Source organism: Hyla sarda, chromosome 3 (assembly GCF_029499605.1).
Source record: "Hyla sarda isolate aHylSar1 chromosome 3, aHylSar1.hap1, whole genome shotgun sequence".
In the NCBI taxonomy this organism is placed as follows: domain Eukaryota; kingdom Metazoa; phylum Chordata; class Amphibia; order Anura; family Hylidae; genus Hyla; species Hyla sarda.
This window is the reverse complement of record NC_079191.1, coordinates 372,002,740-372,026,842: the sequence shown is the minus strand read 5'-3', so window position 1 is coordinate 372,026,842 and position 24,103 is coordinate 372,002,740. Positions and strand designations below refer to the sequence as shown.

Sequence of the window (24,103 nt, the reverse complement as noted above, 5' to 3'; positions counted from 1 at the left end):
TGATACCGGGACCTCAGGCCTCTCGCTGCAATGCCTGCTGCCATTCGCACCTAATCTGCTGCAACCTCTGCCTGATGAATTTAGGCCTCTGCCACTCCTCTGTGCATGTCCTGGCACTTCTCTGCCTCACATACTTAGTGTGTATATGAGGGGAGGACAATACGCTCCACTAAGCTTAAAGTATTTGTGTACAACACCTGCGGGTGTGTACTTTTGCCTGGCCTTTCATAATATCTAGGCCCTTGAGACTTTAACAGGAACAAAATAGTACACAACTTAGATGTCCGTATGTGGTATGCAGTTATGAGGGGAGGACAATGCGCTTCAGTATGCTTAAAAAAGTATTTGTGCACAACATCAGCAGTACACACCAGTGCTGCAGCACACAGTCGCTATGTAGTACACCCAAAATTGCACTCTCACTCCCTTCCCTATCAGTGCTTCTAGGCAGGATTTGTGCTTGAGTTGAATCGCTACTGTTCTGTGCAACATACTGTGCAACACACTTCGCTCTGTCCCTCTCTTTAATAGAATGCCATATACAGTGACTGGGAGGTGAATCGCTGCAGTAAGAATGCTTTTCTGTGCAACACACACTGCTCTCTGTGCCTCTCTCTGTGCAACAGAATGCTGACTGGACTAGGAGGTGAATCGCTGCTGGAAAAAAGCTTTTTCTGTGCAACACACTGCGCTGTCTGTCCCCATCTCTCTGCAGTGAAAAGCTGAAGTGACTAGCAGCAATATGGCTGTCAATTATATAGAGCTGTGACATCACAGCGGTGACAGGCTGCATCCTGCATGTGATTCAGGGTCATTCCGCCTACCCTTGCTCCCACCTTCCCAGGATTCTTTGCCCCATGTCCTCAGATGTGAATCTGCCATTTTAAATGCCTTGGAGCCTGGACCTCACTAAATGGATTTTAATGAAGCTATTCGCATTCGTTGCAAATCAAAATTTTCCTGAAATTCGTAACGAATTTGGATTTGTCAGATTTGATTCTCTCATCCCTAGTCATCACATCATACAGTCTCACAGTCATTTATCCAATCAGCAGATGCAGCTATGTCCAACCACTGATGGATTAGTGGGCGCGTAATTTTACAAAAAACCTGGAAGCACTGGTCAGTGGGAACCTGCGATTTCAGCAGCAGTGGAAGAGTGAGGAAGGTAAGTGTGTTTTTTTTTTTTTTTTTACTCACTTACTTAGCTGTCCCTATCCAAGTATGCTAGCTTCATATGAAGGATCTACACAAGTAGTGGTAAATCCTATGTGAGAAACTTTAAGTGATATTTAGTGAAAGAAAACAAACAGACATATTTTACATAAGGACAGAAGTCAGAACTCCATTTATTGACCAATTCCATTTGACACTTTTTGTGAGATACAATCCCAGGATTTAACTGGCAAAAAAAAAAAAATGGAAAAAACAACAATACCAAAAACAAAAGTGGTGTCTGGAGCTTGGTGAGAAATCTAGATTCAATGACCATTAACTAGCGATAGATTTCATAGCTATCACTTCTCTGTTTTTGGAATGGAGGAAACTGGGACAAATTACCAGATATTCTGGAATAAAATGATCCTTTAAGATTTTCTCTTCTTATTGAACTTGACCCTTCTTTTATATGCCCAGTGAACCCATAACCCACAATGGTCTTAAAAAATACCCAATAGCAGCACCGGTAACCACCATCTACCCCGAATGATGAAAAGATTTTTCTACCTATGCCATGCCTTTTTCATTTGAATAGTGACATTTTGTGCAGTTTATTTTTATCAATATTTTGTGTTCTGTTTGCAAACATATTTCCAAATATACAGCAGTGCGTAGGAAGTGAAATAGCATAGGTGTATGGCAATTGTAGAATTCATAATTATATAGATCTACATGAATGAGAAACTAGAAAAGTACAATGTCTTGTCCACAAACACCTATCTGTTGAAAAGAAAATCAGAAATAATCCTTAACTCAACTGGAAAATAATCTCATACTTCTACATGACTTTCTCCTTTAGATATACCTATTTTCTTATCTGGGGTTCAAATCACTTACTTAATGGCCATCGCTAGACATACAAATTCTAGGAATTTAAAACCCCAGTGACCTCAAGAAAACCATGCTGTAAGGACTGAATCTGATCTACCATTGCGTAAAGAACAGCATCCGGTAGATACACTTTAACGGTACATATTCACTGTTAACAACCCATGTCAGGTATGTTATCCTTGGGGTCTTTCAAAAAGGAGTTAGCCAAGTCAAAGTTGTATGACTAAGAACTTGTTTACTTTTAAATTGTTGCACCATCAATGCTATTTCATATAGAACCACACTAGAAATTGTATCATAGCAGCTCTTAGCAAAAAGAACCAATAGAAAATGGAAAAGACAATGCTTTTACTTAGGAACAACATAAGGGAATAACATTAAATAAATAATTTAAAGTCTTAATTTGTAAAAAATATCCATCGTAAGAGAAAATATCCTGTACCAACAGGTCTAAATATATAGTACATATGTTAAACACTTGGTCAGAGTATGACCATTTTATTTATTTTTATTTTTTTGCATTTTACTGTATAATACTTTTATTGTTCAAGTCTAAAGCCTAATGAATGAGAAAATGAGGTGAGAAAGCCATTTTTAGGATTTTTTTTTTCTTAAGATGTTATATTTTCAAAGCCAACACTGCACAACTCCTGGAGAATTGCACAATACCATTATCCGTCCTGGTAATTCTTGAGATTAACCTCTTTCTTGTGGGTTTAAGCTAATTACCTTAACAGTAGCATATAAGAAAGTAAAAATATTTTTGCTTATCTTTTACCTTCCATGTATACCTTTCAACTTAAATACAACAAATCTGTTTTTTTTTTCTTTTCAACACATATTTACAAACCCTATATTTCTTTTGATTACATATAAATACAAAAAAAAACAGCTATTTTTTTTTCTAAAAGTGGTTATAATGAAAAATAAATACAAAATAAGAATCTGACCATTATACTTCATGTGCTGTGCTGGGTACAAAACCCGTATAAAATGTACAAAAAAAAAAAAAATTATATATGAAAACATTTTTTTTTCAAAAAATAAAAAATAAAAAAAAGGAATATTTCTCTGATTAAAATATTTTTGCTTCCCAACTTTCTCGTACACATAAATATATATTCAAAATAATGTTTTTTTAGCATTTCATTACATAAATAAAGTCTCTATTGGGAAATATTAAAGTGTCAACTTTTTTGTGTGTTTGTGTATTTATCCTGTAACGTTATATTTAACGGCACCCACACCCTTCCACAACCATGTCTTGGTAATTTTTCAGAACAACTTTTTCATTTTCATCAAGGTAGAGCATAGAGATGGCACTTAGTTCTGTTGGGACACAGCAAGCTTTTGGGATGTTGGAATTAACAGAGTTCACCAATGTCTGTACGATAGCATGATTTGTAGAGTTAAAGTGATCGGCCAAGGGAAACGGGCATTCTCCATGGCAATAGAAGGCATGGTACCCAGGTGGCGCAACAATCCAATCATTCCAGCCAACATCACTGAAGTCTACATATAATGGATGTCTTCTACAACTTGATTTAAGCCGTTTTCTCTGCCTGTGCCTCGCTTGCCGTTTTTCTCTTTTATGTAGAGGGTGTCCTTTGCCATCATGGCCATAAGTTACTAAAAGTGGCCTTATCTGGGACCACCGTTCTTTATCTGGCAATAAAGATCTGCTTATTCTCACATGTCTCTTAGTAACATTTTTCCCATAGTCTAAGTGAGTCACTTCTACAACAAGCCCATGGTTAGGCTGGCTGTGTGCAATCCACCTTATAATAGCTGGTGTGACATCAAAGCTTTCCCATCTGCTCACATTATGATGTATCAGTCGGGTGTCCAATAGTCTTGTGACAGGTCCCCTAGAGGCAGCAGCGGCTGGTTTAATAATGTCATAAATATTAATACGAAGGGCTTTACTGCTGTCATTTTCAAAGGAGTCTTGAACCTCCTCTCGAAATATCCGAAGTTCAGCAGATGTAATGAGCTCTTCATTGGGAATTGAAGTCAAATTAAAGTAAAAACGCTGAACAGTTTTTTCTCCTTGTCCGGGAAGATCTTCTAGAGAATCTAAGTAAGATAGAATGAAACAAATAGAAAAAATATTTACTAATAGGTCTTAAAAGGGAAACTACTTTACACTTTAAATGAAATCTACGTTTAGTCACACATTAAAGAACTTTGATACAATATATTTACAGTGAAGTTAAGTTAAAGCCTCGGTTTGCCATCTAAATTGTGAATAATGCTCTGGACTTCGTCATTTAAAACAGTCCACAAGCCTATTTTTAGTCACATACACAGCAGTTAATTTAGTTCCTATGAGGCTGGTTCACACAAAGAATGCTGGTCTCTATTTGTATCTCATTTTAGTCAATACTTGGTGTAGAAATGACACTTTCCAGAAAGCAATTCACCAAAGTTTGGTTAAGTACACATGGTTTGTATAGTATCTGATGTCTATCTTTTGGTTATCTGTGACATTTGGCATTACAATTACAGTTTTCAGCTATGCCTTTTGATTAGTAACCGCTGTGGACCCTAGCTGGTCTGCATGACATAGTTACTGGTCATAGTGTAGGGGGCTCTTAGGGACGGGATCCAATCCAGGTCACCCTTTTTTAAGGCGATAACTCTGCCTAGGTACTGGGAAAGACTAAAAGGCATATTTGGGAGATAACCATATCTAATCCCAAATTTTTCTCTACAGTTTACCTACTTCTTCGCTAAATTAAAAACAAAAGTTAAAGTTTTGAGTACTCTCCTTATGAATACAGATAGACATAACTAAATATGAATCACTAAGAAATAGTTACAGAGTGCTGGTTTAAATGGTTAATTTAACTCAGACAATAATATTGTCTGTGATACATTGACCATTTAAACCAGCACCCTATAGCTATTTCCCAGTGATTTATATTTAGTTATCTGTCTGTCTGTATTCATAAGGGGAGTGTCATCCCACCCACTCAGCAATGACTGGTGGGCTATCATATATGCACCCAGATACAAAACTAGTTTCAGTCACCAAAAAGAGGGGTTGGTTGAGTTAGGGAGCATCCAGTGGATTCATAACTAGAAGTCCACTGCATCTGGCTAGGCTCCATTAAAGGGGTACTTCGGTGCTTAGACATCTTATCCCCTATCCAAAGGATAGGGGATAAGATGCCTGAATGCGGGAGTCCCACCGCTGGGGACCCCCGGGATCATGCACGCGGCACCCCATTTGTAATCAGTCCCCAGAGCGTATTCACTCCGGGACTGATTACCGGCGACTACAGGGCGGGTGGCGTGTGACGTCACGCCCCCGTGTGATGTCCCGCTCCGCCCCTCAATGCAAGCCTACAGGAGGGGGCATGATAGCTGTCACGCCCCCTCCTGTAGGCTTGCATTGAGGGGCAGAGCGTGACATCACACGGGGGCGTGATGTCACACGCCGCCCGCCCTGTAGTCGCCGGTAATCAGTCCCGGAGCGAACATGCTCCGGGGACTGATTACAAACGGGGTGCCGCGTGCATTATCCCGGGGGTCCCCAGCGGCGGGACTCCCGCGATCAGGCATCTTATCCCCTATCCTTTGGATAGGGGATAAGATGTCTAAGCACCGGAGTACCCCTTTAAAAAAATAAAATAAAAATGGCACAGCATTTCTGAGCCAATCAGATAATGGTACAGCATGTTCTAATATTATGCTGCCCTTAACATGTATCGATGACCCATTGCATATACATAATAGCATGGTAAACCACGCAGGAAAATACTTCTGTGCTTATAAGGGTGCGTTCACACTGAGTAACTCAAGAGGAATTTACTCGAGTAATTCCTCTTGAATTCTCTGCTCCAAATTAATGCACATCCCCTCTGCCCATTGACTTTAATGTTATTTCTGCTGTCCTGTTCACACAGCGGAAATTCTGCTAGCAGAATTCCGACGCTGAATTCCTTTCCACTTGAAGAAAGAACATGTTCATTCTTCAAGCGGAATCCGCGAGCAGAATCCAATAGAAGTCAATGGTTAAAAAAAATTCTGCCCGACATCGTTTTCAAGCGGAATTCAGAAAAGTAGATTAAATAGCCGCCTTCTTCATTCCTCTTCATCTCCGCATGGAAATTCCGCTTGAATTCTGCTTGATGGAGAAGGCAACAATTTCCTGACTGAAATTATTCCTTGTGAATTCCTCTTGAATGACTCCTAAGTCAGGAGAGGAAATATAAATTATGAAGAATAAGGGAGAACTCCAGCCAAATGAAATTATCTTTATATAGCTGCACATGATAAATTTATATAACTCTGCAAAGTGGAGTGTAATCTTTGCTGAGCACATACCCAGTTTCTCTCCAGGCACACTGATGACAAGAGTCTACCATAGACGACACTTAACTCTCTGAGCTGAGGAGAAAGGAGAGTGAGGAGAAGGGAGAGTGAACAGCTTCAGTGTGCCATGTTTGAGTGTCTCTGATTGGCTGGAGAGCACACACTCCCCTCACTGCTTACTCTCACAGTAGTCCCTCCCTGCAGCTCACACAGGAAACAAGCCCAGTGTGTGGAGTTTATTCAAAAGCTGTTTATGGGGCTATGGGGGTCTAATTTTGAAACAAATCAGCTGGGACGCCTTGTGGAGTCAAGGTGAGCATATATCTTATTTAATTTTTTTTACCACTTTTGGCTGGACTATCTCCTTTAAGCGTAACTGTTCATATAGCATATAGGAAGTTATGGAAAAAGGCTTAAATCCCTTCACTTAAATTATTTAATTAATTTATTTCTTTATTTTATTTATGGTACAGTCTTATAGCTACCACATGTGCAGTGGAATGGCTTTTCATAAGGCGCATGTTTATTGAAGGCCTTCCGAGTGTATAAACTTGAAACTATGTAATTACGAATACCCTTGAGAAGAATGTGGAAGAAAAAACATTCAAAGAGAAAGACCTAAGACATTGTGTTTTGTTATGAGAATTCTGTTCATGAGCAAGATATACCTTTATATATGACAACTGTATCATGGGCTTTCTAAAAATAAGGACTTGCATTCATGACTTACTCCATGTTCACCTTACATTTTCAGCTATGTTTATCATGTACTGCATGCTAGGAAGACTCCTGATGTACACACTTAATGCTTTGGACAGTAGAGTAGACAATGCTATTGTGAATATAGGACACGGATACAAATCTGCCATGTATGGAATCACTCACAAGCATTTTGGAAGATTGGATAGATACAGTATGGATAAATACATGCATTGTGGATGGGGTAAAACTTTAAAGGAAAACTGTCAGATATTTTCTCCCACACTTTCCACAATACTGGTGGATAGTGCGGGAGACTCTGATTAAAACGAGCCCTACCTTACCCGGATCCGCCCGGCCGTTCCACGCAATTGTAGTTTTATTCTATGTGTTTATCTTGCTGTAACTGGCATGGGCGGGGCTTCTGCAGGTTAACTGGAATATTCATCCCCCCCCCCCTCCCTCCAGTTCTTCCTCTCTTTGCCACTCCTAACTGGAGGGAGGGGGGGATGAATATTCATAAGTGGCGCTGACATCAGTGCCAGTTACCTGCAGATGCCCCGCCCGTGCCAGTTACAGCCAGATATACACATAGAATAAAACTACAATTGCGGGCGAACGGCGGGGCGGATCCGGGTAAGGTAGGGCTCATTTTAATCAGTGTCTCCTGCACTATCCACCAGTACTGTGGACAGTGCGGGAGAAAATATCTGACCGTTTTCCTTTAAAACTTTAGGTGTCGATTTAAGTGTAACTCCAGAGATGTGGCATCATGTGCTCTACACAGTTCGGTGTAGAAAGACACAGCAGGCAACGTAACACCACTCACAAGTTCAATGCACATGCCCCATTCTAATTAATAGGACTCATGTACAGAACTCTTTGAGCAATGGATGATTGTCTTATTGCCTTGGCAACCTGACCACCCAGCTTGAGGCCTGTGTGTGCGCTCGTGCGCATGTGTAAATGTGGTGGCCCAGTACAGGAGTTTCACCCCTATAAACTTAATATCCTCTCTGGCGGACTCTATTGCAGTGTCCCCTGAGTCCCCCCTTAAGCTGAGTAGTATTAACGGTTAACAAGTGCCTTGTATTATCTATTGCAATGTATATATAATGTTATGTACCTTTAAATGTTGTTTCTAAGTCATGTAACCATGGAAGATGTCCGTGACCAGATGACCTATAGGACCCCTCCAAAGTCTCCCCCATATAAACCCTGGGAGGAACTAGCTAGTTCAGTTCAGTGCTGAGTGCAGTGAAGTCAAGACCTGAGAGAGTTTCTGGTGTCCTGAGGAGACCCAAGGCCTAGCATGCCGCCACGCTTCCAGCAACTAAGTGCCCCACAGGACAATGTCAAAACCTCGTAAGCTACACAAGGGGTGAAGTCTAGTCAGTCCCAGTCAAGTCAGTCAAGATCAGTCTGTCTAAATTCAGCGTGGATCTGCAGAAATTAATCTAAGTCCCAGCGAACCTGCAAATCACTGGTCACTTCCTTGGGCCTAACTGAGCTATAAAGACTATTCCACCTGCCTACCTCAGTAAAGCTGCCGTTGTTCCGTAACTTGGCATTGGAGTCAATATTTGCCCCACGTCTAGCCCAGGAATTCAGCGGCTATACCATCGGGTGGTGTAGAGGTTAAACCATGCCCTGGCATCACGAACACAAGGGGTTAATGCCATCTGCCCTCATCACACCCTCACCACAAAGTCAGGCCCTATAACATTAATAAAACAAAATAAAAAATGTAAGCGCCAGCATCACATTTCTTGGCTGACTGGTTACTTGGCTCCTATGATATGTCCAGCCCTAATATAAACATAAAATGCATAACATACTACACTCCTATACTTTACTTACAACACAGATAAAGCATTAAAAAGGTTAGGCTTCTTTCACACTACAAAATCCTCCATTTTTAAACATCCGTAGGAAGATCCGTGTGTAAATCAGCTGAAAACGGCAGTAACAAAATCCTAAACGTCCATTATAGTCTATGGGATTTTCTAATATCCGTATTAATTCGTTATAGTCCGTTATTGATAACGGACGTTAGTTTGTTACGGAAGAAATAGTTCTACCATGCTCATAAAAAAATAAAAATAAAATAATCTTTGTCTCTATACACATTAAGAAGTCTCCCAGAATGCTCTATCAAAGCAAAGATTATTAGCCTATAAATGTATATCTTGGCTCTAGGTAAAAAGATGATTTTAAGTCAAGTCTCTGTAAACTTAAACCTCCAAAAGCAGAGCTAGCTGGAATGAATCACACACTAAAGAGATTACTTTCATACCTAAAAATGCACAAACCACATGAGAGACGTCCTTTTATCAATAATCTCACCCTGCAGTAAGACTATTTACTGGAACAATTACTATCCTGGGACAACGCGAGTAAAAGTCTAGTATAATGACCAAGTTACTGTATAAACTGAAGATCAAGGTTTATAGACAAACTTTATCTGAAATTTACAGTTTAGGTTTGAAATCTGTTCTACCATCTATAAAATAGGCAACAAACACGAGATATTAAAAATGCTTCCAAGAATATTTAAAAAACTAAAAAGATAACATTGAGAATTTACAAAAATAGTATCATTAACCAACGCTAATCTGCTATAAAAAGTCTATAAAAACAACCAAGCACAAAAACAAAAACAAAAAAACATTTATTTCCAAAATTAGAATATATGCAGTGTAAGAAAGCAGACGGCTAACAACTGGGAAAGCAGCAGTATATAGCAGATTTCCTCAATGTGAAGAGAAACAGCAATCCAAACACCCTTAGGAAGTTGAGGAATTAGTGGTACATGTGGTAGCAGACTTTAAAAGATATCCTGTGGTTTATGGAAGAAAAACCTGAAACAGTATTCAGACTTCTGCTCATCCATTCAGACGTATGTGTTCTCCAGACACATGGGGAGACCATTTTGATGGGTCGAAACCCATAATATGAGTAATGTTCTTATATCTAAATAATGTAGAGTCCACCTAAAATAATTCCTAATACACATTATTTTATACTAGGTGAACTCTCTCGGCAATATGCTGCATTTATTTAGGGTAAAGCCTCTTGCACGTGGTAGTGCCATATGCACAGAGCCTAAGTGGCCACACACAGAGCCACTTTCACGCGGAGCAATAGGCACTCCATGTGCTGCCAAATGGTGACCCTCCTATAGAATTGTATTACAGATATTCCCTCCTAAAATTAATATTACAGAGGAGAATGTCTAAATGTCATATCGCATGTAACAATTTTTATTCAGCAAAATTCAATACGGAAAAAACAAAAAAACTAAATAAACCCTAAGTATGAGACTACATGGAGTTGCAGCTTTTGCCCAAATACTTCTATGGGTACACTAACATGGAACTTCTAAAGAACTGTAATAATGCTTGTGTAAACCCTAAGGTTATTTGGTGGAACATCTACAGGCTTAAGCTTTAGTCACATTTGTTTTGGAAGCTCCAAGGTGGTCCAAAACACTGGACAAAAAATAAATAAATATGTGTGTATATTATATACGGTATGCAAGTCCTATCTGAATAAAAAAGGTTGTACTGTGGTTTTATCCCATTGACTTTAAAAGGAAACACCGTAATTTGCACATGGTAATGTAATTACAGTTTGCTATGAAAGCACTTAAAGCGGACCCGTCAGCAGGGCAACAGGCATGTAAATAAGCACATAGCCTGAGCTATGCCTGAAATCACGATGACTTGCCCTTTTTTTTATTATAATAGCCCTCTCCATCAGCAAGACATTAACCTTTTTGCTATTGCTCCAAATGAGGCTCATGTGTCCAGGGAGTGTTTCCCAGTACAGCAAAAGCCAAGGTAAGTCCAGCCTGTGTCAGTCAACATGGTAGGGGGACACAAGTGTGCTGTTGACCAAGCTCTTAAAAGGAACAAATTTGCTTTATTGACTTAAAAATGCACTCTCATTGGCATTTGTAAAACTCTATTTGGTACCTATGTAATTATTAGTAAACTTGGCTATATGATTAAATGATCTACTGGACAGATGTGTCCTTACACAGCACACAGAGGGGTACTCCGGTGGAAAAACTATTTTTTTTTTCTTTTTTAAATCAACTGGTGGCAGAAAGTTAAACATATTTGTAAATTACTTCTATTAAAAAATCTTAATCCTTCCAGTACTTATTAGCTGCTGAATGCTACAGAGGAAATTCCTTTCTTTTTGGAACACTGATGACATCACGACCAAAGTGCTCTCTGCTGACATCTCTGTCCATTTTAGCAACCGTGCATAGCAGATGTATGCTAAGGGCAGCATGGTGGCTTAGTGGTTAGCACTGCTGCCTTGCAGTGCTGGGGCCTTGGGTTTAAATCCCACTAAGTACAACAATAAAGACATAATAATAATAATATTATTATAACGTCAGCAGAGAGCAGTGTGTTCGTGATGTCATCAGAGAGCATTCCAAAAAGTAAAGAATTCCCTCTGTAGTATTCAGCAGCTAATAAATACAGGAAGGATTAAGATTTTTTAATAGAAGTAATCTACAAATATGTTTAACTTTCTGGCACCAGTTGATTTAACCCCTTAAGGACACATGACGTACTGGAACGTCATGTGTCCACTCCCGATCTATAACGCGGGGCCACGGCGTGGCCCCGCGTCATAGCGGGTCGGGCCCGGCCTCTAACAACGGCCGGGACCCGTGGCTAATAGCGCGCGGCATTGATCGCTGTGCCGCGCGCTATTAACCCTTTAGACGCGGCGTTCAAAGTTGAACGCCGCGTCTAAAGTGAAACCGAAAGCATCCCGGCTAGCTCAGTGGGCTGTTCGGGATAGCCGCGGTGAAATCGCGGCATCCCGAACAGCTGACAGGACAGCGGGAGGGCCCCTTCCTGCCTCCTCGCTGTCCGATCGCCGAATGACTGCTCAGTGCCTGAGATCCAGGCATGAGCAGTCATCCGGCAGAATCGTTGATCGCTGGTTTCTTATGAGAAACCAGTGATCAACATAGAAGATCAGTGTGTGCAGTGTTATAGGTCCCTATGGGACCTATAACACTGCAAAAAAAAAGTGAAAAAAAAAGTGAATAAAGATCATTTAACTCCTCCCCTATTAAAAGTTTGAATCACCCCCCTTTTCCAATAAAAAAAAAAACAGTGTAAATAAAAATAAAAATAAACATATGTGGTATCACCGCGTGCGGAAATGTCCGAATTATAAAAATATATCATTAATTAAACCGCTCGGTCAATGGCGTGCGCGCAAAAAAATTCCAAAGTCCAAAATAGTGCATTTTTGGTCACTTTTTATATCATTTAAAAATGAATAAAAAGTGATCAATAAGTCCTATCAATGCAAAAATGGTACCGTTAAAAACTTCAGATCACGGCGCAAAAAATGAGCCCTCATACCGCCCCATACACGGAAAAATAAAAAAGTTATAGGGGTCAGAAGATGACAATTTTAAACGTATTAATTTTCCTGCATGTAGTTATGATTTTTTCCAGAAGTCCGACAAAATCAAACCTATATAAGTAGGGTATCATTTTAATCGTATGGACCTACAGAATACATATCAGGTGTCATTTTTACCGAAAAATGTACTACGTAGAAACGGAAGCCCCCAAAAGTTACAAAACAGCGTTTTTTTTTTTCAATTTTGTCGCACAATGATTTTTTTTCCCGCTTCACCATAGATTTTTGGGCAAAATGACTGACGTCATTACAAAGTAGAATTGGTGGCGCAAAAAATAAGCCATCATATGGATTTTTAGGTGTAAATTTGAAAGAGTTATGATTTTTTAAAGGCAAGGAGCAAAAAACGAAAATGCAAAAACGGAAAAACCTCCGGTCCTTAAGGGGTTAAAAAAGAAAAAAAAAAAAATAGTTTTTCCACCGGAGTACCCCTTTAACCCCATATCATTTAAAGGCCACCATTGTCAACTTGTCCTTGATCATACCATCTTCCTTAGCGTAGTTAGTTGCAATAAGGCTGGGTTCACACACCACGATTTGAACCTCCGATGCACAGATACTATTTCGGAAGCTCAAATCGTCTGAAATCGCATCTGTGCACAGACAAGTATGGAGCCATAAACTCCATAAACTCGATCAGGTCATTTTCTCAGGGGATCCTATTTTTCTCACGGACTGAACAATTGTGTATGTGAACATTTTTTCAGGGGACCATTTAAAAAATGCATTGCCATGTGTGGGGATGGCAATGCGGTCCTAGCACCACACTCGGGATCTCCAGCAGAAATTAAGGTAGGAGATTCCATGGTGTGAACCTGGCCTTAGAATGTACCTAAACTTTCAGACAACATCTGACAAGTCAGAGATACCTCAAAAGTTGTGATCCGTGGGTCAAGCTGCTCAGACTCCCACTAATCGATAGAATAAAAGGGACAGAAGTTTTCACCTGAGCGCTATGGGGGAGATTTATCGAAACCTGTGCAGAGGAAAAGTTGACCAGATGGCAGTAGCAACTGACCCGATTGCTTCTTTCATTTTTCACAGGCCTCTTTAAAAAAAAAAAAAAAAATGAAAGAAGCTGATTGGTTGCCCTGGACAACTGGTCAACTTTAACTCTGGACAGGTTTTGATAAATCTCCCACCATGTCCCTTAATTAATGCTCAACTTTCTTCAGGAAAGCCAAGTACACAGAGTAAGGCTAGATTTTTTTTTTTTTTTTTTTTTGGGGGGGGGGGGGGGGACTGCCATTGCAGTTTTTGAGCCAAAGTCAGAAGTGGATCCAGTAGGAAGGAGAAGTATAAATCCTTCCTTTATATTTAATATTCCTTTTGAATACACTCCTGGCTTTGACTTAAAAACTGCAGAGGTAATTGCGGTAAGCCTACAGTATCGGGGATCACTATAGTCAAGTTTGTCAAGTCCAGGTCCCTAAAGTATAGCATGGGCTGCACGCATGGTCCCTAAAGTATAGCGTGGGCTGTCAAGTCAATTATATACAGCACAATCAACTATAAGTCCCAGCAAGCCGATAAGCTTCCCGAAGTTCACCCTGCAATTCCTTCATGCTAATCTGAGATGTAACAGATTGTACCATCTTTTCAACCTCAGTAATGCAAGCCAGTTAACAGTAACCTTGCGTCGGAGTGATTATTTGCCCCATGCCTGGCACAGGTGAAGCTGGCCTACCTTGGGTGGTCTATAGGTCAACCATGCCCTGGCATCACGATAATGTTAATTACACATTACCCAGTCCGACACCACACTAATGCTAAATACTTATTGGACAAATTGCAAACATCAGAACATAGTACATTTCCAATGGAAACCTCACTGCACCAGTAAAAAAAAAAAAAAAAAACAAGTGCAAAGCAGTTCAGACCCCAACTGATCACTAGAACGATCCAGGAGAAGATATCGCTATCACGACAGATGGCCACTCAATGTAACTCTATAGAGTCATCTCTGAGAGAGTGTGCACTTCTCTGCCAATTCTAACAATTGGTTGAGGTCTGAACGCTCAGACCAAGACCAATCAAAAGTTTTGACATGTTCCCTGGTTGGACTTGATGGACGTATGTCTTTTTTCAACCATACTAACTATGTAACTATGTAACTATGTAACTTCCTAGGACATGTCAAAACGTTTTAAATGCTCTGGTACCTATTTAGGCTGGGTTCATACATTGCAGCACTTTGATCACAGTTCTAATGCTGCAATGCAATGTGTGAACACAGCCTCAGGGTATTTCCACTGAAGATTTACTGATATCTTATCTCCAGTATAGGCCATAAGTATCTGATGGGCAGGGTGCCAACACTCGGCACCCTTCCCAATCAGTTGTTTGGCTGAACAGCAATTCCACACTACACAGTGAATAGAGCCAGAACCAAAAGGCTTATTGTGTAGTGGCCATGGTGGGTTACTGCAGCTTAGCTCCTAAACTATATCCTATGTAAATATTAGCGGAACATACACAGCCCTCTCAATGCTGCATTTATAAACAAGGTCCATAACTTATATTACAGCTGCCTCATTTCATTACATGGGTCAGCCCATGGTCTAGAGTGGTTCTTAAAGGGGCAGCTGTAGTAAACTTACATATATAAGCAGTTTCCCTGCAATTACTGATGCCACGATTAAAGAAAAAAAGAGGAAAATTATTTGGACAATGAAGTCTTTTGTTTGTAGTATGCAGTATGCATGACATGTAAAAATTGTGAATGCACACAATTTGTGGATGTAAAGTCTAGTTCATAGTTGCCGAAATTTTTTCTAGGGACACTTGGCCATTCATGGTTTCTCCTCTGGCTTCCTCGATCTGGTGACAAGCTCCCTGTAAGGCCTTCGAGTCAGGTTGGGCCCTAAGATTGTTGATGGCTACTGCCCAAACTTACTATGCCACTGTGAGTAGGCGACTCCCTACTACAGTATGTCTTGTCTAGGTGTTGTTTTGGGGGTTTTAGGGTACCACTAATTTCTTGTCTAAAGATGCGCCAGTGTTTCCATGGAAATTGGTGACAACTATGTCGCTAGCCGTTTTCAGAATCTCTTGGTAGAGTAGCATACACTCAACTAAACACTTTACTCTCAGAGTCCTTGTGAATCACTTCATATTTACACTGCTTGTCTCTGGTGCTCTCACTCCATCCCATATTTGTGGGAGGAGCATAATTATAGAAGACAATCCTGTGGTGTGATCACATGTAGACACCTTCACTAAAAACACTCCAAGTCTGTGTCTATAATGATCTTTGGCAACCAGCTCTGTTGTTAAACTTTCTGAGGCCTCATTGAGGCTGTGCAGCCACTGAATGACCAGTCTCTTCAAGAGATGCAGAGGCTGGTAAATCTCTCTCATAAAGGGGTACTCCACCCCTAGACATCTTATCCCCTATCCAAAGGATAGGGGATAAGAGGTCTGATCACTCCAGTAATCCCTGTGGTGCACCCAGCGTTCCTTTAGAGCGTCGGGTTCAGCGCCGGAGGCTCGTGCCGTCACGACCACGCCCCCTCAATGCAAATCTAAGGGAGGGCGAGTCACACCCCCTCCAATAGACTTGCATTGAGGGGGCATGGCCATGATGTCAAATGCCTCTGCCCCGCATCACCAGTCATCCGGCACGGAGTGAAGTTTGCTCCGTGCACCGATTGTCTGGGGTGCCGCAGCCGAGATTGCGGGGGTCCCCAGCGGTGGGACCCCTGCAATCATACATCTTATCCCCTATCCTTTGGATAGGGGATAAGATGTCTAGGGACAGAATACCCATTTAAGCTTTCTAAGGGACCCATCTCTGTGTAAAATTCTTGCTGTCCTCACTCAACAGCCAGACTGACTCTTCTACATACTTTACTATACTGCATCTCGCCTAGTGGCATGCATATTGGTAGTTAGCTAATCTCAGAACCACAGGATAGGGGATAAGTGTCTGATTGTGGGGGTTCAGACCGCTGGGACCACCAGCGATCTCCCAAACAGGGCCCCCACATTGCCGCGCTGTGCACCAGCTAATGCGCATAGCGTTAACCTCTCTGAGGTCGACGGTACACCCCCTCCCCATACAGCTCTATGGGAGAGGAGGGGATGCACAAACGCTGAATCCCCGCCTCTCCCACAGAGATACATGGAGGGGGTGTGTCGGTAGCAACGTCATGTTGCGGCCGACGCGCCTCCAGCACGGGAGAGCCGCATCAGAGCAGGAAATCGTGTGGGGTCCCAGCATTTGGACCCCTGCAATCAGACACTTATCCCCTATCCCCAAGAGTGGATAAGTTGATAAGTGGATAAGTTGTTTTCGCATGACTGATGCGTGGCTCCGCCTCCAAAACTCACTACACACATAGGGCTGCCGCCGGAAAGCCCTGTGTGAATGGTGAGCAAGGGATACGCAGCGTATTTCCCGCTGCTTCTGCTAATATTGCGCAGTGTGAAATACGCTGTGTATATGCCTACCTAACTAGCATAAAGAAATAGTGCATTATATAGTAGACAGTGTGATCATAGGGCGATATGTACTAAAAAGATCACCCAGAAAGGAAGCCAAGAGCGAGACACAAACAAGAATAATCTTGATTTTGTACAAAAACTTTATCAAGCATTTTACAATTCAAAAATACTCACCAACGTACTGGTGCATTCAGTCACAAAGAGCAGGTACACATTTGAATGCCCTACATTTCTATAGAAGGATAATGCATCAAAGCAATTCCCTAATACTGAAATCCTTTAAGATCTTTTTGATGTGTGACCAGATAACAGAGAAGTCATAGGTAGTCTGAACTTCCTGCCAACACCTTAAGGGTAGGGTCACACGAAGCGCATCCATAGCATATTTGACACTGCGGATGCACTACTGACCGTCCCTAAAGTGTGCCTCCTGCTGTGTCCGTGTGTCCAGCTTTGTCTGCTCGTAGCAGCAATCCGCCGCTACGAGCAAAGACACCGGGATCTGCAAGTCATACGAGCATGCACAGTGTACTCACAGACATCGCAGCCACTCTCTGCCTAGCTCAGGGAGCAGTGGGGAGCGACCATGATGTCTGCAAGTACACTGCGCATGTGTGCGCAATTAGCAGATCCCTGTGTGTCTGCTCAGAGAGGCAGATTGCTGCTATGAGCAGACAAAGGCACATGGGCACAGACATGGGCACAGCTGTGGCTGACCCTAGGGGCGGTAAGCAGCATCAAATATGATGCTGAGGTGCTATGTGTGACCCTACCCAAAAAAAGTTTTAAAATAATCTGGCACCAGAAAGTTATTCAAATTTCTAAGATGTCTTCAATTTCAAAATATTAATCCTTCCAGTACTTATCAGCTGCTGTATGCTCAAGAGGAAGTTGTGTCATTCATTCCAGTCTGAGCACAGTGCTCTCTGCTGACACCTCTGTCCATGTTAGGAACCGTCCAGAGCAGGAGAGGTTTGCTATAGGGATTTGCTCCTGCTCTGGACAGTTCCTGATACAGACACAGGTGTCAGCAAAGAGCACTGTGGTCAGACTGGAATGAGCGACACAACTTCCTCTGGAGCATACAGCAGCTGATAAATACTGGAAGGATCAAGATTTTTAAATTTACAAGTAAATTTACAAAACCGTATAACTTTCTGGCACCAGTTAAAATGAAAATTGTTTTTCCTCCGGAGTACCCCTGCTGAAGTAGAATGGAGCAGTCAAACATAGCGGCCGATCAGATTATTTTGTGTTCTAGATTGGAAAAATGGTCCACATGACCCGAGTCAGGCTGATGGGGCACTAACTTGTGCTCTTTTACCCATTATATATGGCACTGATAAGGTGATAGACTCATGGTGATAGACTCACGTGCACCTTTGTGCGCCTTAACCACAAAATGAGATGTACACAATCTACAGTTAGGCCAACACTAGGTGATACTACTCCATTTTGGCTCTTTTTTTGGAACTTATGAACTCCTATTCACATACAGAAGAGACAACCATATCACTATTTGTTTGCGCTGCATTTCCAAGTAATCTTAAAAGGCACAAACTTCGTTTTAGGGACGAGTTTACCAACCAGGGTGCCTCCAGCTGTTTAAAAACTACAACTCCCAGCATGCCCGGACAGCCAAAGGCTGTCCGGGCATGCTGGGAGTTGTATTTTTGCAACAGCTGGAAGCACCCTGGTTGGGAAAACTCAGGGCTTGCTCACACTAGCGTATTTCCTTTCAAAGTTTTAAAGGGGGCGGGCTGTCCGAGGGAAAATTTCCGGCAATAAAAAATCCACCACAGACCCCTCTGAAGTCAATAGGGCCTGCCGCAGAATTTAAACAGCGGAAATCGGCAGCTGAAGCTCCGCTGTGGACAGCCCGCCCCCCTTTCAAACTCACAGTGGGAAAACGCTGCGACTTTGAAAGGCAATCCGCACGTGTGAACGCACTCTAAGGGTATGCTGAAACACAAACGCATAATGTAACATTTTCCACCCAAATAATTTTAAAAAAAAATTATTAAAAAATCCCAAAAATGTGTAGACCCTCATACAAGATACAGTACGTGTGGTTAACAAATCAAGAGGGAAAAAAATAAATAAATAAATAAATCAAACTTTTTCCACTGCTTTTTGTGCGATAAGGAAGATCCAATTCCAACTCAATGTAGAAACAGCAGCGGATGCAGTTCCTAAATATATAAGGTAACATTTAACTCTACAGCACTATAAACACTCACTTTATGTAGGTATGAAATAATATAAAGAATGAGTCCAAGACCCCCAGAGATCCTAGCTGAAAGCTCACATCCAGTACATTGCATAGACTATGTGTAGTATAAACAACTGATCTACAGCCAGAAGCTCACGGAGGATCAGGACTTAAGCCAATGATTGCCATAGTCTGTGCAAGACCTTTAAGCAGGAAAATAAATATACAACTTTGGAGCTCTGTCAAGATTTACACAGTATATCCGTTGATATTGTTGCGTCTGCTGATTACAGACCCCGCATATGTTCATCAATAACCCTCTGTTCACACGGGGCCTTCAAAAGGGATTCCATGTAGTCGAGATTTTTTTTTTTTTTAACACCAACCAAACAAATGCCCCTTATACAGATTTAATAATACACCATAAAAAAAACTAAATAAGGAGGGGGGCAGGAATTTATCAATTCTCTTTGCACCAGACTAGTTTATCTTGCGCTAGTTTTGGGCGCGCAGCCTTTGTTAAATTTGGTGCAAGTAATAAAATCTCTCCCACTCACAGCTATTTTCTAAACGTGGCCTGGGCTTACTTAGATTTGTTACTTTTGAAAGGAGTTTGCACCCAAAATGTGAGCAAATTGGGATAGGCGCAGTTAGTGAATTCATAACCAGACTTAAAAAATTTACTGAAGTAGAAGGCTTTCATTTCTGATCTATTTCATTCGGTGCACAAAAAAATAAATAACAAAAAACACGTCTAACAATTGCGACAAAAAAGGCATTCGGAATAGCTTGATAAATCCCTCCCTCACAGACCCACACGCTAAAACTCTGCAGAGCAAAATAGAAGCAACATCAGTACTTGGGCAAAGACATTACAGAGAGGATTTGCACTTAATAAAATGAAGAATTCCTGCACATCTCTATATAACAATCATTGTATCTGTTTTAAGGGAGCCGCAAGAGCCAAGTCGAGCCTATTATCAGCCTCTTTCGGGGAGATTTGTCTGTTATCCACTGCAAGACTATCCAAGATTTACCAAAAAAGACAAAAAGTCATTGTAAAAAAACACAATTACAAGTTCTCCAGATATCTCACGAGGATTAGATAAGGATTAGAAATTTTTACAACCAACCTCAGATCAAGTGTAAATTAGAGGATTTGGGTTGTATTTAGCATTTAAGATGAAATGTATCTGTGGGAATTCTTCGTTTGGACTCGGTCGGGGGAACTCACAAGGGGGGGGGGGAGAGGGAGCGGATAAACTTCACAAGGCATGAAATCAGCCATGAATCTGGGGTTACGCTGATCAGTCCTGAAAGGTGCGCAGGCTGGACACATGTAACATTTGTTTAGAAGGAATTAGGGATCGGCGTTATGAGAAGCCTATAGTGACAAGCCTGGCCATAGCTCTGTCGGCGCACTTAGAAAACCTGCACTAAGGTTGTTCTATATTTACTCTAAGTGGCCGAGCTGTCAAGAGGGCATGAAATCCACATGTTACGCATTAACAATTATCAAGAACCAAGTTCTACAGTGCTCCTACACAGAGTAACGAAACATAATGGTAAGCTTCATTTAAAGTCATGTACACAAAACAGCAGAACCATACAGGTTAGTGCAACAGTCTTATGCAGATATCAAGCAAGGGCACATTCACACGTGGCAGATTTGTTCCAAAAATGTCTATGTCTGTCTCATTCATGCAGAAACCCAGGCACAGGCTGCAGCAACAATCTCATCCAGATGCATGGGACTGATCTGTGAACATACCCTGATGAATGTTACTGATCCTTAGAAACAGGGGTGTAGAGGTAGCAGTTACACCTGGGCCTTGGTGCCTAAGGGGAGCCCCAAAGACACATCTTCCCTATAAGAGACCAGTATTATGAATGGCACATGGGGCCCTATTGTAGATTTCGCATCAGGGCCCAGAAGCTACAGGTTACGCCTCTGCTTATAAAGTCCTTCCAGTAATAAAATAATGTCAATGTTGCTAAGTTATGACTTAGAGTCTGTTCAAACGTTCCGGTTTTTAAGTGTGATTATTGACTACAAAACCAGGAACGGATCATAAATGGAGGACACATATGAAGGACAGATTGGGGTTCTTCATGGCTTTCTATGAAACCTGAACGTGTGAACTCAGCCTTAGGTCAAATTTACCATGGTTCATGCGACAAGGTGGGGTTAATCATGTCACACCCTACGTAGGAAACTAGCCGGCACGTCTGCACCTTGCCTAAAATGGTGCAAGATCACCGAACAGCTGTGAATGTGCTCCAGCACCTAATATACAACTCACTGACATAACTTATGGGCAGATACATGTGCCCTGTTATGTCATGATAGTCCCACTAGATGAGAATAATTTGGTATGTCCCCCCAGTATTTAGTGAAGGTGCTACAGTACATTTCACCAAGTCGTTTTTTTTTTTTTTTTTACCTTCATGGTGGAAGCTCCTGACTGTATTTGCTCGGCTGGCTGCACGCTCCTTCTGATAATCCATGGGGGGCTTGTCTTGGTTGTCGGCCAGCTGGGCTGAGTGCAGATGGTACAATTCCAGCATGTAGTGAGGGATTACCACATTTTTGCCAGGGGTTGGACGCCTCCTCAAACCGAACATGTTAAGTAAGCGAAGCTCGAACTGGTTGAGGATGCCCTGTGACTCCTCAGGAGATGCCCGGCCAGACTCTGCGTACTTCCTCCGTCCTACCTCTGGGATAAGGTCGGTGCAACCGCTCAACAGCACCTGATAAAGCAGCAGAAGGAGCAGAGAACGAATCCCAGCTACCATGGTCAACCTGAATGAGATGAGAGGGAGAGAGACAGGTATAAGTAAGGTGCGAGAGCACATGCGGGTAATGTATATGGAGGCACAATTGTACATGTGCTGTATTGCACAGAATATGCTGCAAAATTATAATATGTTTAAATTATCTTAATATAGATAAAGTGAGAACATAAATGTGCCCTAGAGCACATTGCGTTGATCTGTGCTGGTGCTCGAAGGGACTAAGCCAGTGTTTTCCAAACAGTGTGCCTCCAGCTGTTGCAAAACTACAACTCCCAGCATACCCGGACAGCCGTTGGCTGTCCGGGCATGCTGAGAGTTGTAGTTTTGTAACAGCTGGTGTCACGCTGTTTGGACTAAGCCAAACTCTTACGATCTAAACAAGCATGTTACAGCCCATGGTTCCCCTCTTTCAAATGTTGAACAGCATGTAGGGCGCAACTGTCTTAAAGGGGTTCTCAGGAATTAGAAATACAGAGCAAATTTCTTCCAAAAAAAAAAGCCACGTCTGTCCCCAGGTTGTGAGGGGTATCACAGCTCAGTTTCATGGAAGTTAATGGAGCTAAATTGTAATACCACACACACAACATGGGGACAGAGGTGGTGCTGTTTTTGGAAGAAATTATCTGTTTTTTGATATTCCTGAATAACCCCTTTTAAGTTTGTTTTATCAAATCTTAAGACATTGGTTATCCAGGAATAGCAAAACGGAGAGAGAGAGAGAATTTCTTCCAAAAACTGCCCCAGGTTGTGTGTGGTATTACAACTTGGCTCCATTGACTTAAATGGAACTGAGCTGTGATACCACACACAACCTGGGGACAGAGGTGGCGCTGTTTTTTTTTTTTTTTTTTTTAAGAAATGAGCTCTGTATTTCTAATCCTGGATAACCCCTTTCCCATCAAATACACTAGATGCTAAGGCTTGCAGTTATAAGAGACAAACAAGGTGTGATATTCAGAGCTGGCAGCGAGAAGGTTAATACAAGCAATGAAACGCACTAGGTTAAATTATACAGTAACAGCACCAACCCCATGTAAGGTGTTAACCATTTGTACTCTGCTGCAGGAGATCAGAGTAGTTGGATTGTGAACACAGGTGAAGAGTGCCACCACATCACTCTGTTTACCTTTCACTGAAGGTGTTGTCTCTGCAAAAATTTAAAAAAAAAAAAAATTATATATATATATATATATATATATATATATATTTTTTTTTTTTTTTTTTTTTTTTTATCAAAGAGGAGGAAGAAATATGAAAAGTTTTTAGAAGCTTCAGACTGACATGGACTTAGCAGGAGGAGGCTTTCTACTGAGGTTGGGATGTTCTGAAAACATTTAAAACAAAACAATAAATATTATGAAATGCAAGAATATAATGTAAACAAAGAAGAATCAGGATGCTACACAGTATAGTTGGGTGCTGACAATGCATGCACAGCTCTGTACCTGTGTGCAGCAGAGTTTATTTCTGGATGAGAGTTTCCACATCACTTGCTGTTACACTGTGTCCTTCCAGGGACTGCTGGGCAGAAGTCTCGGCTTATCCTGGGCACAGTCCTCCTCTTTTTAAACATAGTTTCTAGATGGTGAATGGGAATTGTTGCAAACCCCAGGAACTCTTCTGAAACGCTTTGCAGGCTACAATGTGAGCAGGGATAGTGTGCAGCTGTGTATGGGCAGGTTGCAATGACGATGTAAAGTCATCTCAGCATATCCAGGGGTTGGTGCATGATGTCCTGCAGAGTCTCCTTCTCTAATCCATGTGCAGCAGAAGCCACTCTCCATGTATCCCTCACCGGTGAGCTTGTTCCTCTCTCCACTTGCAACTTGCATTTGTCTTTTAGGGTGTTTTTTTTTTTCTTCTGGTCTGATGTCACATGAGCTCTGCCAATCACCAGTAAGGTGAAGGAGAGCAGCAGAGTTATAGACTCACAGACAGCAGGCACTGCATACACCCCTCCTTCCTAAAATCCTAAATCTTCATGCGCCACCTACTGGATCACTGACCAAGGAGAAACCAGACTATTTTCTAGTCGTCCTCATTAATATGTCGCTACTTGTTCTGCATAAGCAAAATAAACAAAACATTTATTTTTAAACTTTATTTTTTTTTCAGCTT

The 24,103-nt window shown here is 41.5% G+C and overlaps 1 protein-coding gene across 1 annotated transcript; it reads right to left on the bottom strand.

Moving 5' to 3' along the window:
- Nucleotides 1-1,344: 1,344 nt before the first annotated feature.
- Nucleotides 1,345-23,853, bottom strand: BMP2 (bone morphogenetic protein 2). The gene is made up of 3 exons (XM_056563387.1): nt 23,431-23,853; nt 21,634-21,992; nt 1,345-4,125 (listed from the first exon to the last, which is right to left on the bottom strand). The coding sequence occupies exons 2-3, from the start codon at nt 21,983-21,985 to the stop codon at nt 3,281-3,283; spliced, it is 1,197 nt and encodes a 398-aa protein (XP_056419362.1). The 5' UTR covers nt 21,986-21,992; nt 23,431-23,853; the 3' UTR covers nt 1,345-3,280.
- Between the last annotated feature and the right edge of the window lie 250 nt (nt 23,854-24,103).

What these genes read in the sequence shown, in the direction of transcription:
- BMP2 (XM_056563387.1), bottom strand. Translation starts at nt 21,985, where the DNA reads ATGGTAGCTGGGATTCGTTCTCTGCTCCTTCTGCTGCTTTATCAGGTG. An exon ending in CAGGAGCTTCCACCATGAAG is followed by an intron (nt 4,126 to 21,633) that starts GTAAAAAAAAAA and finishes TATCTTACTTAG; the next exon opens with ATTCTCTAGAAGATCTTCCC.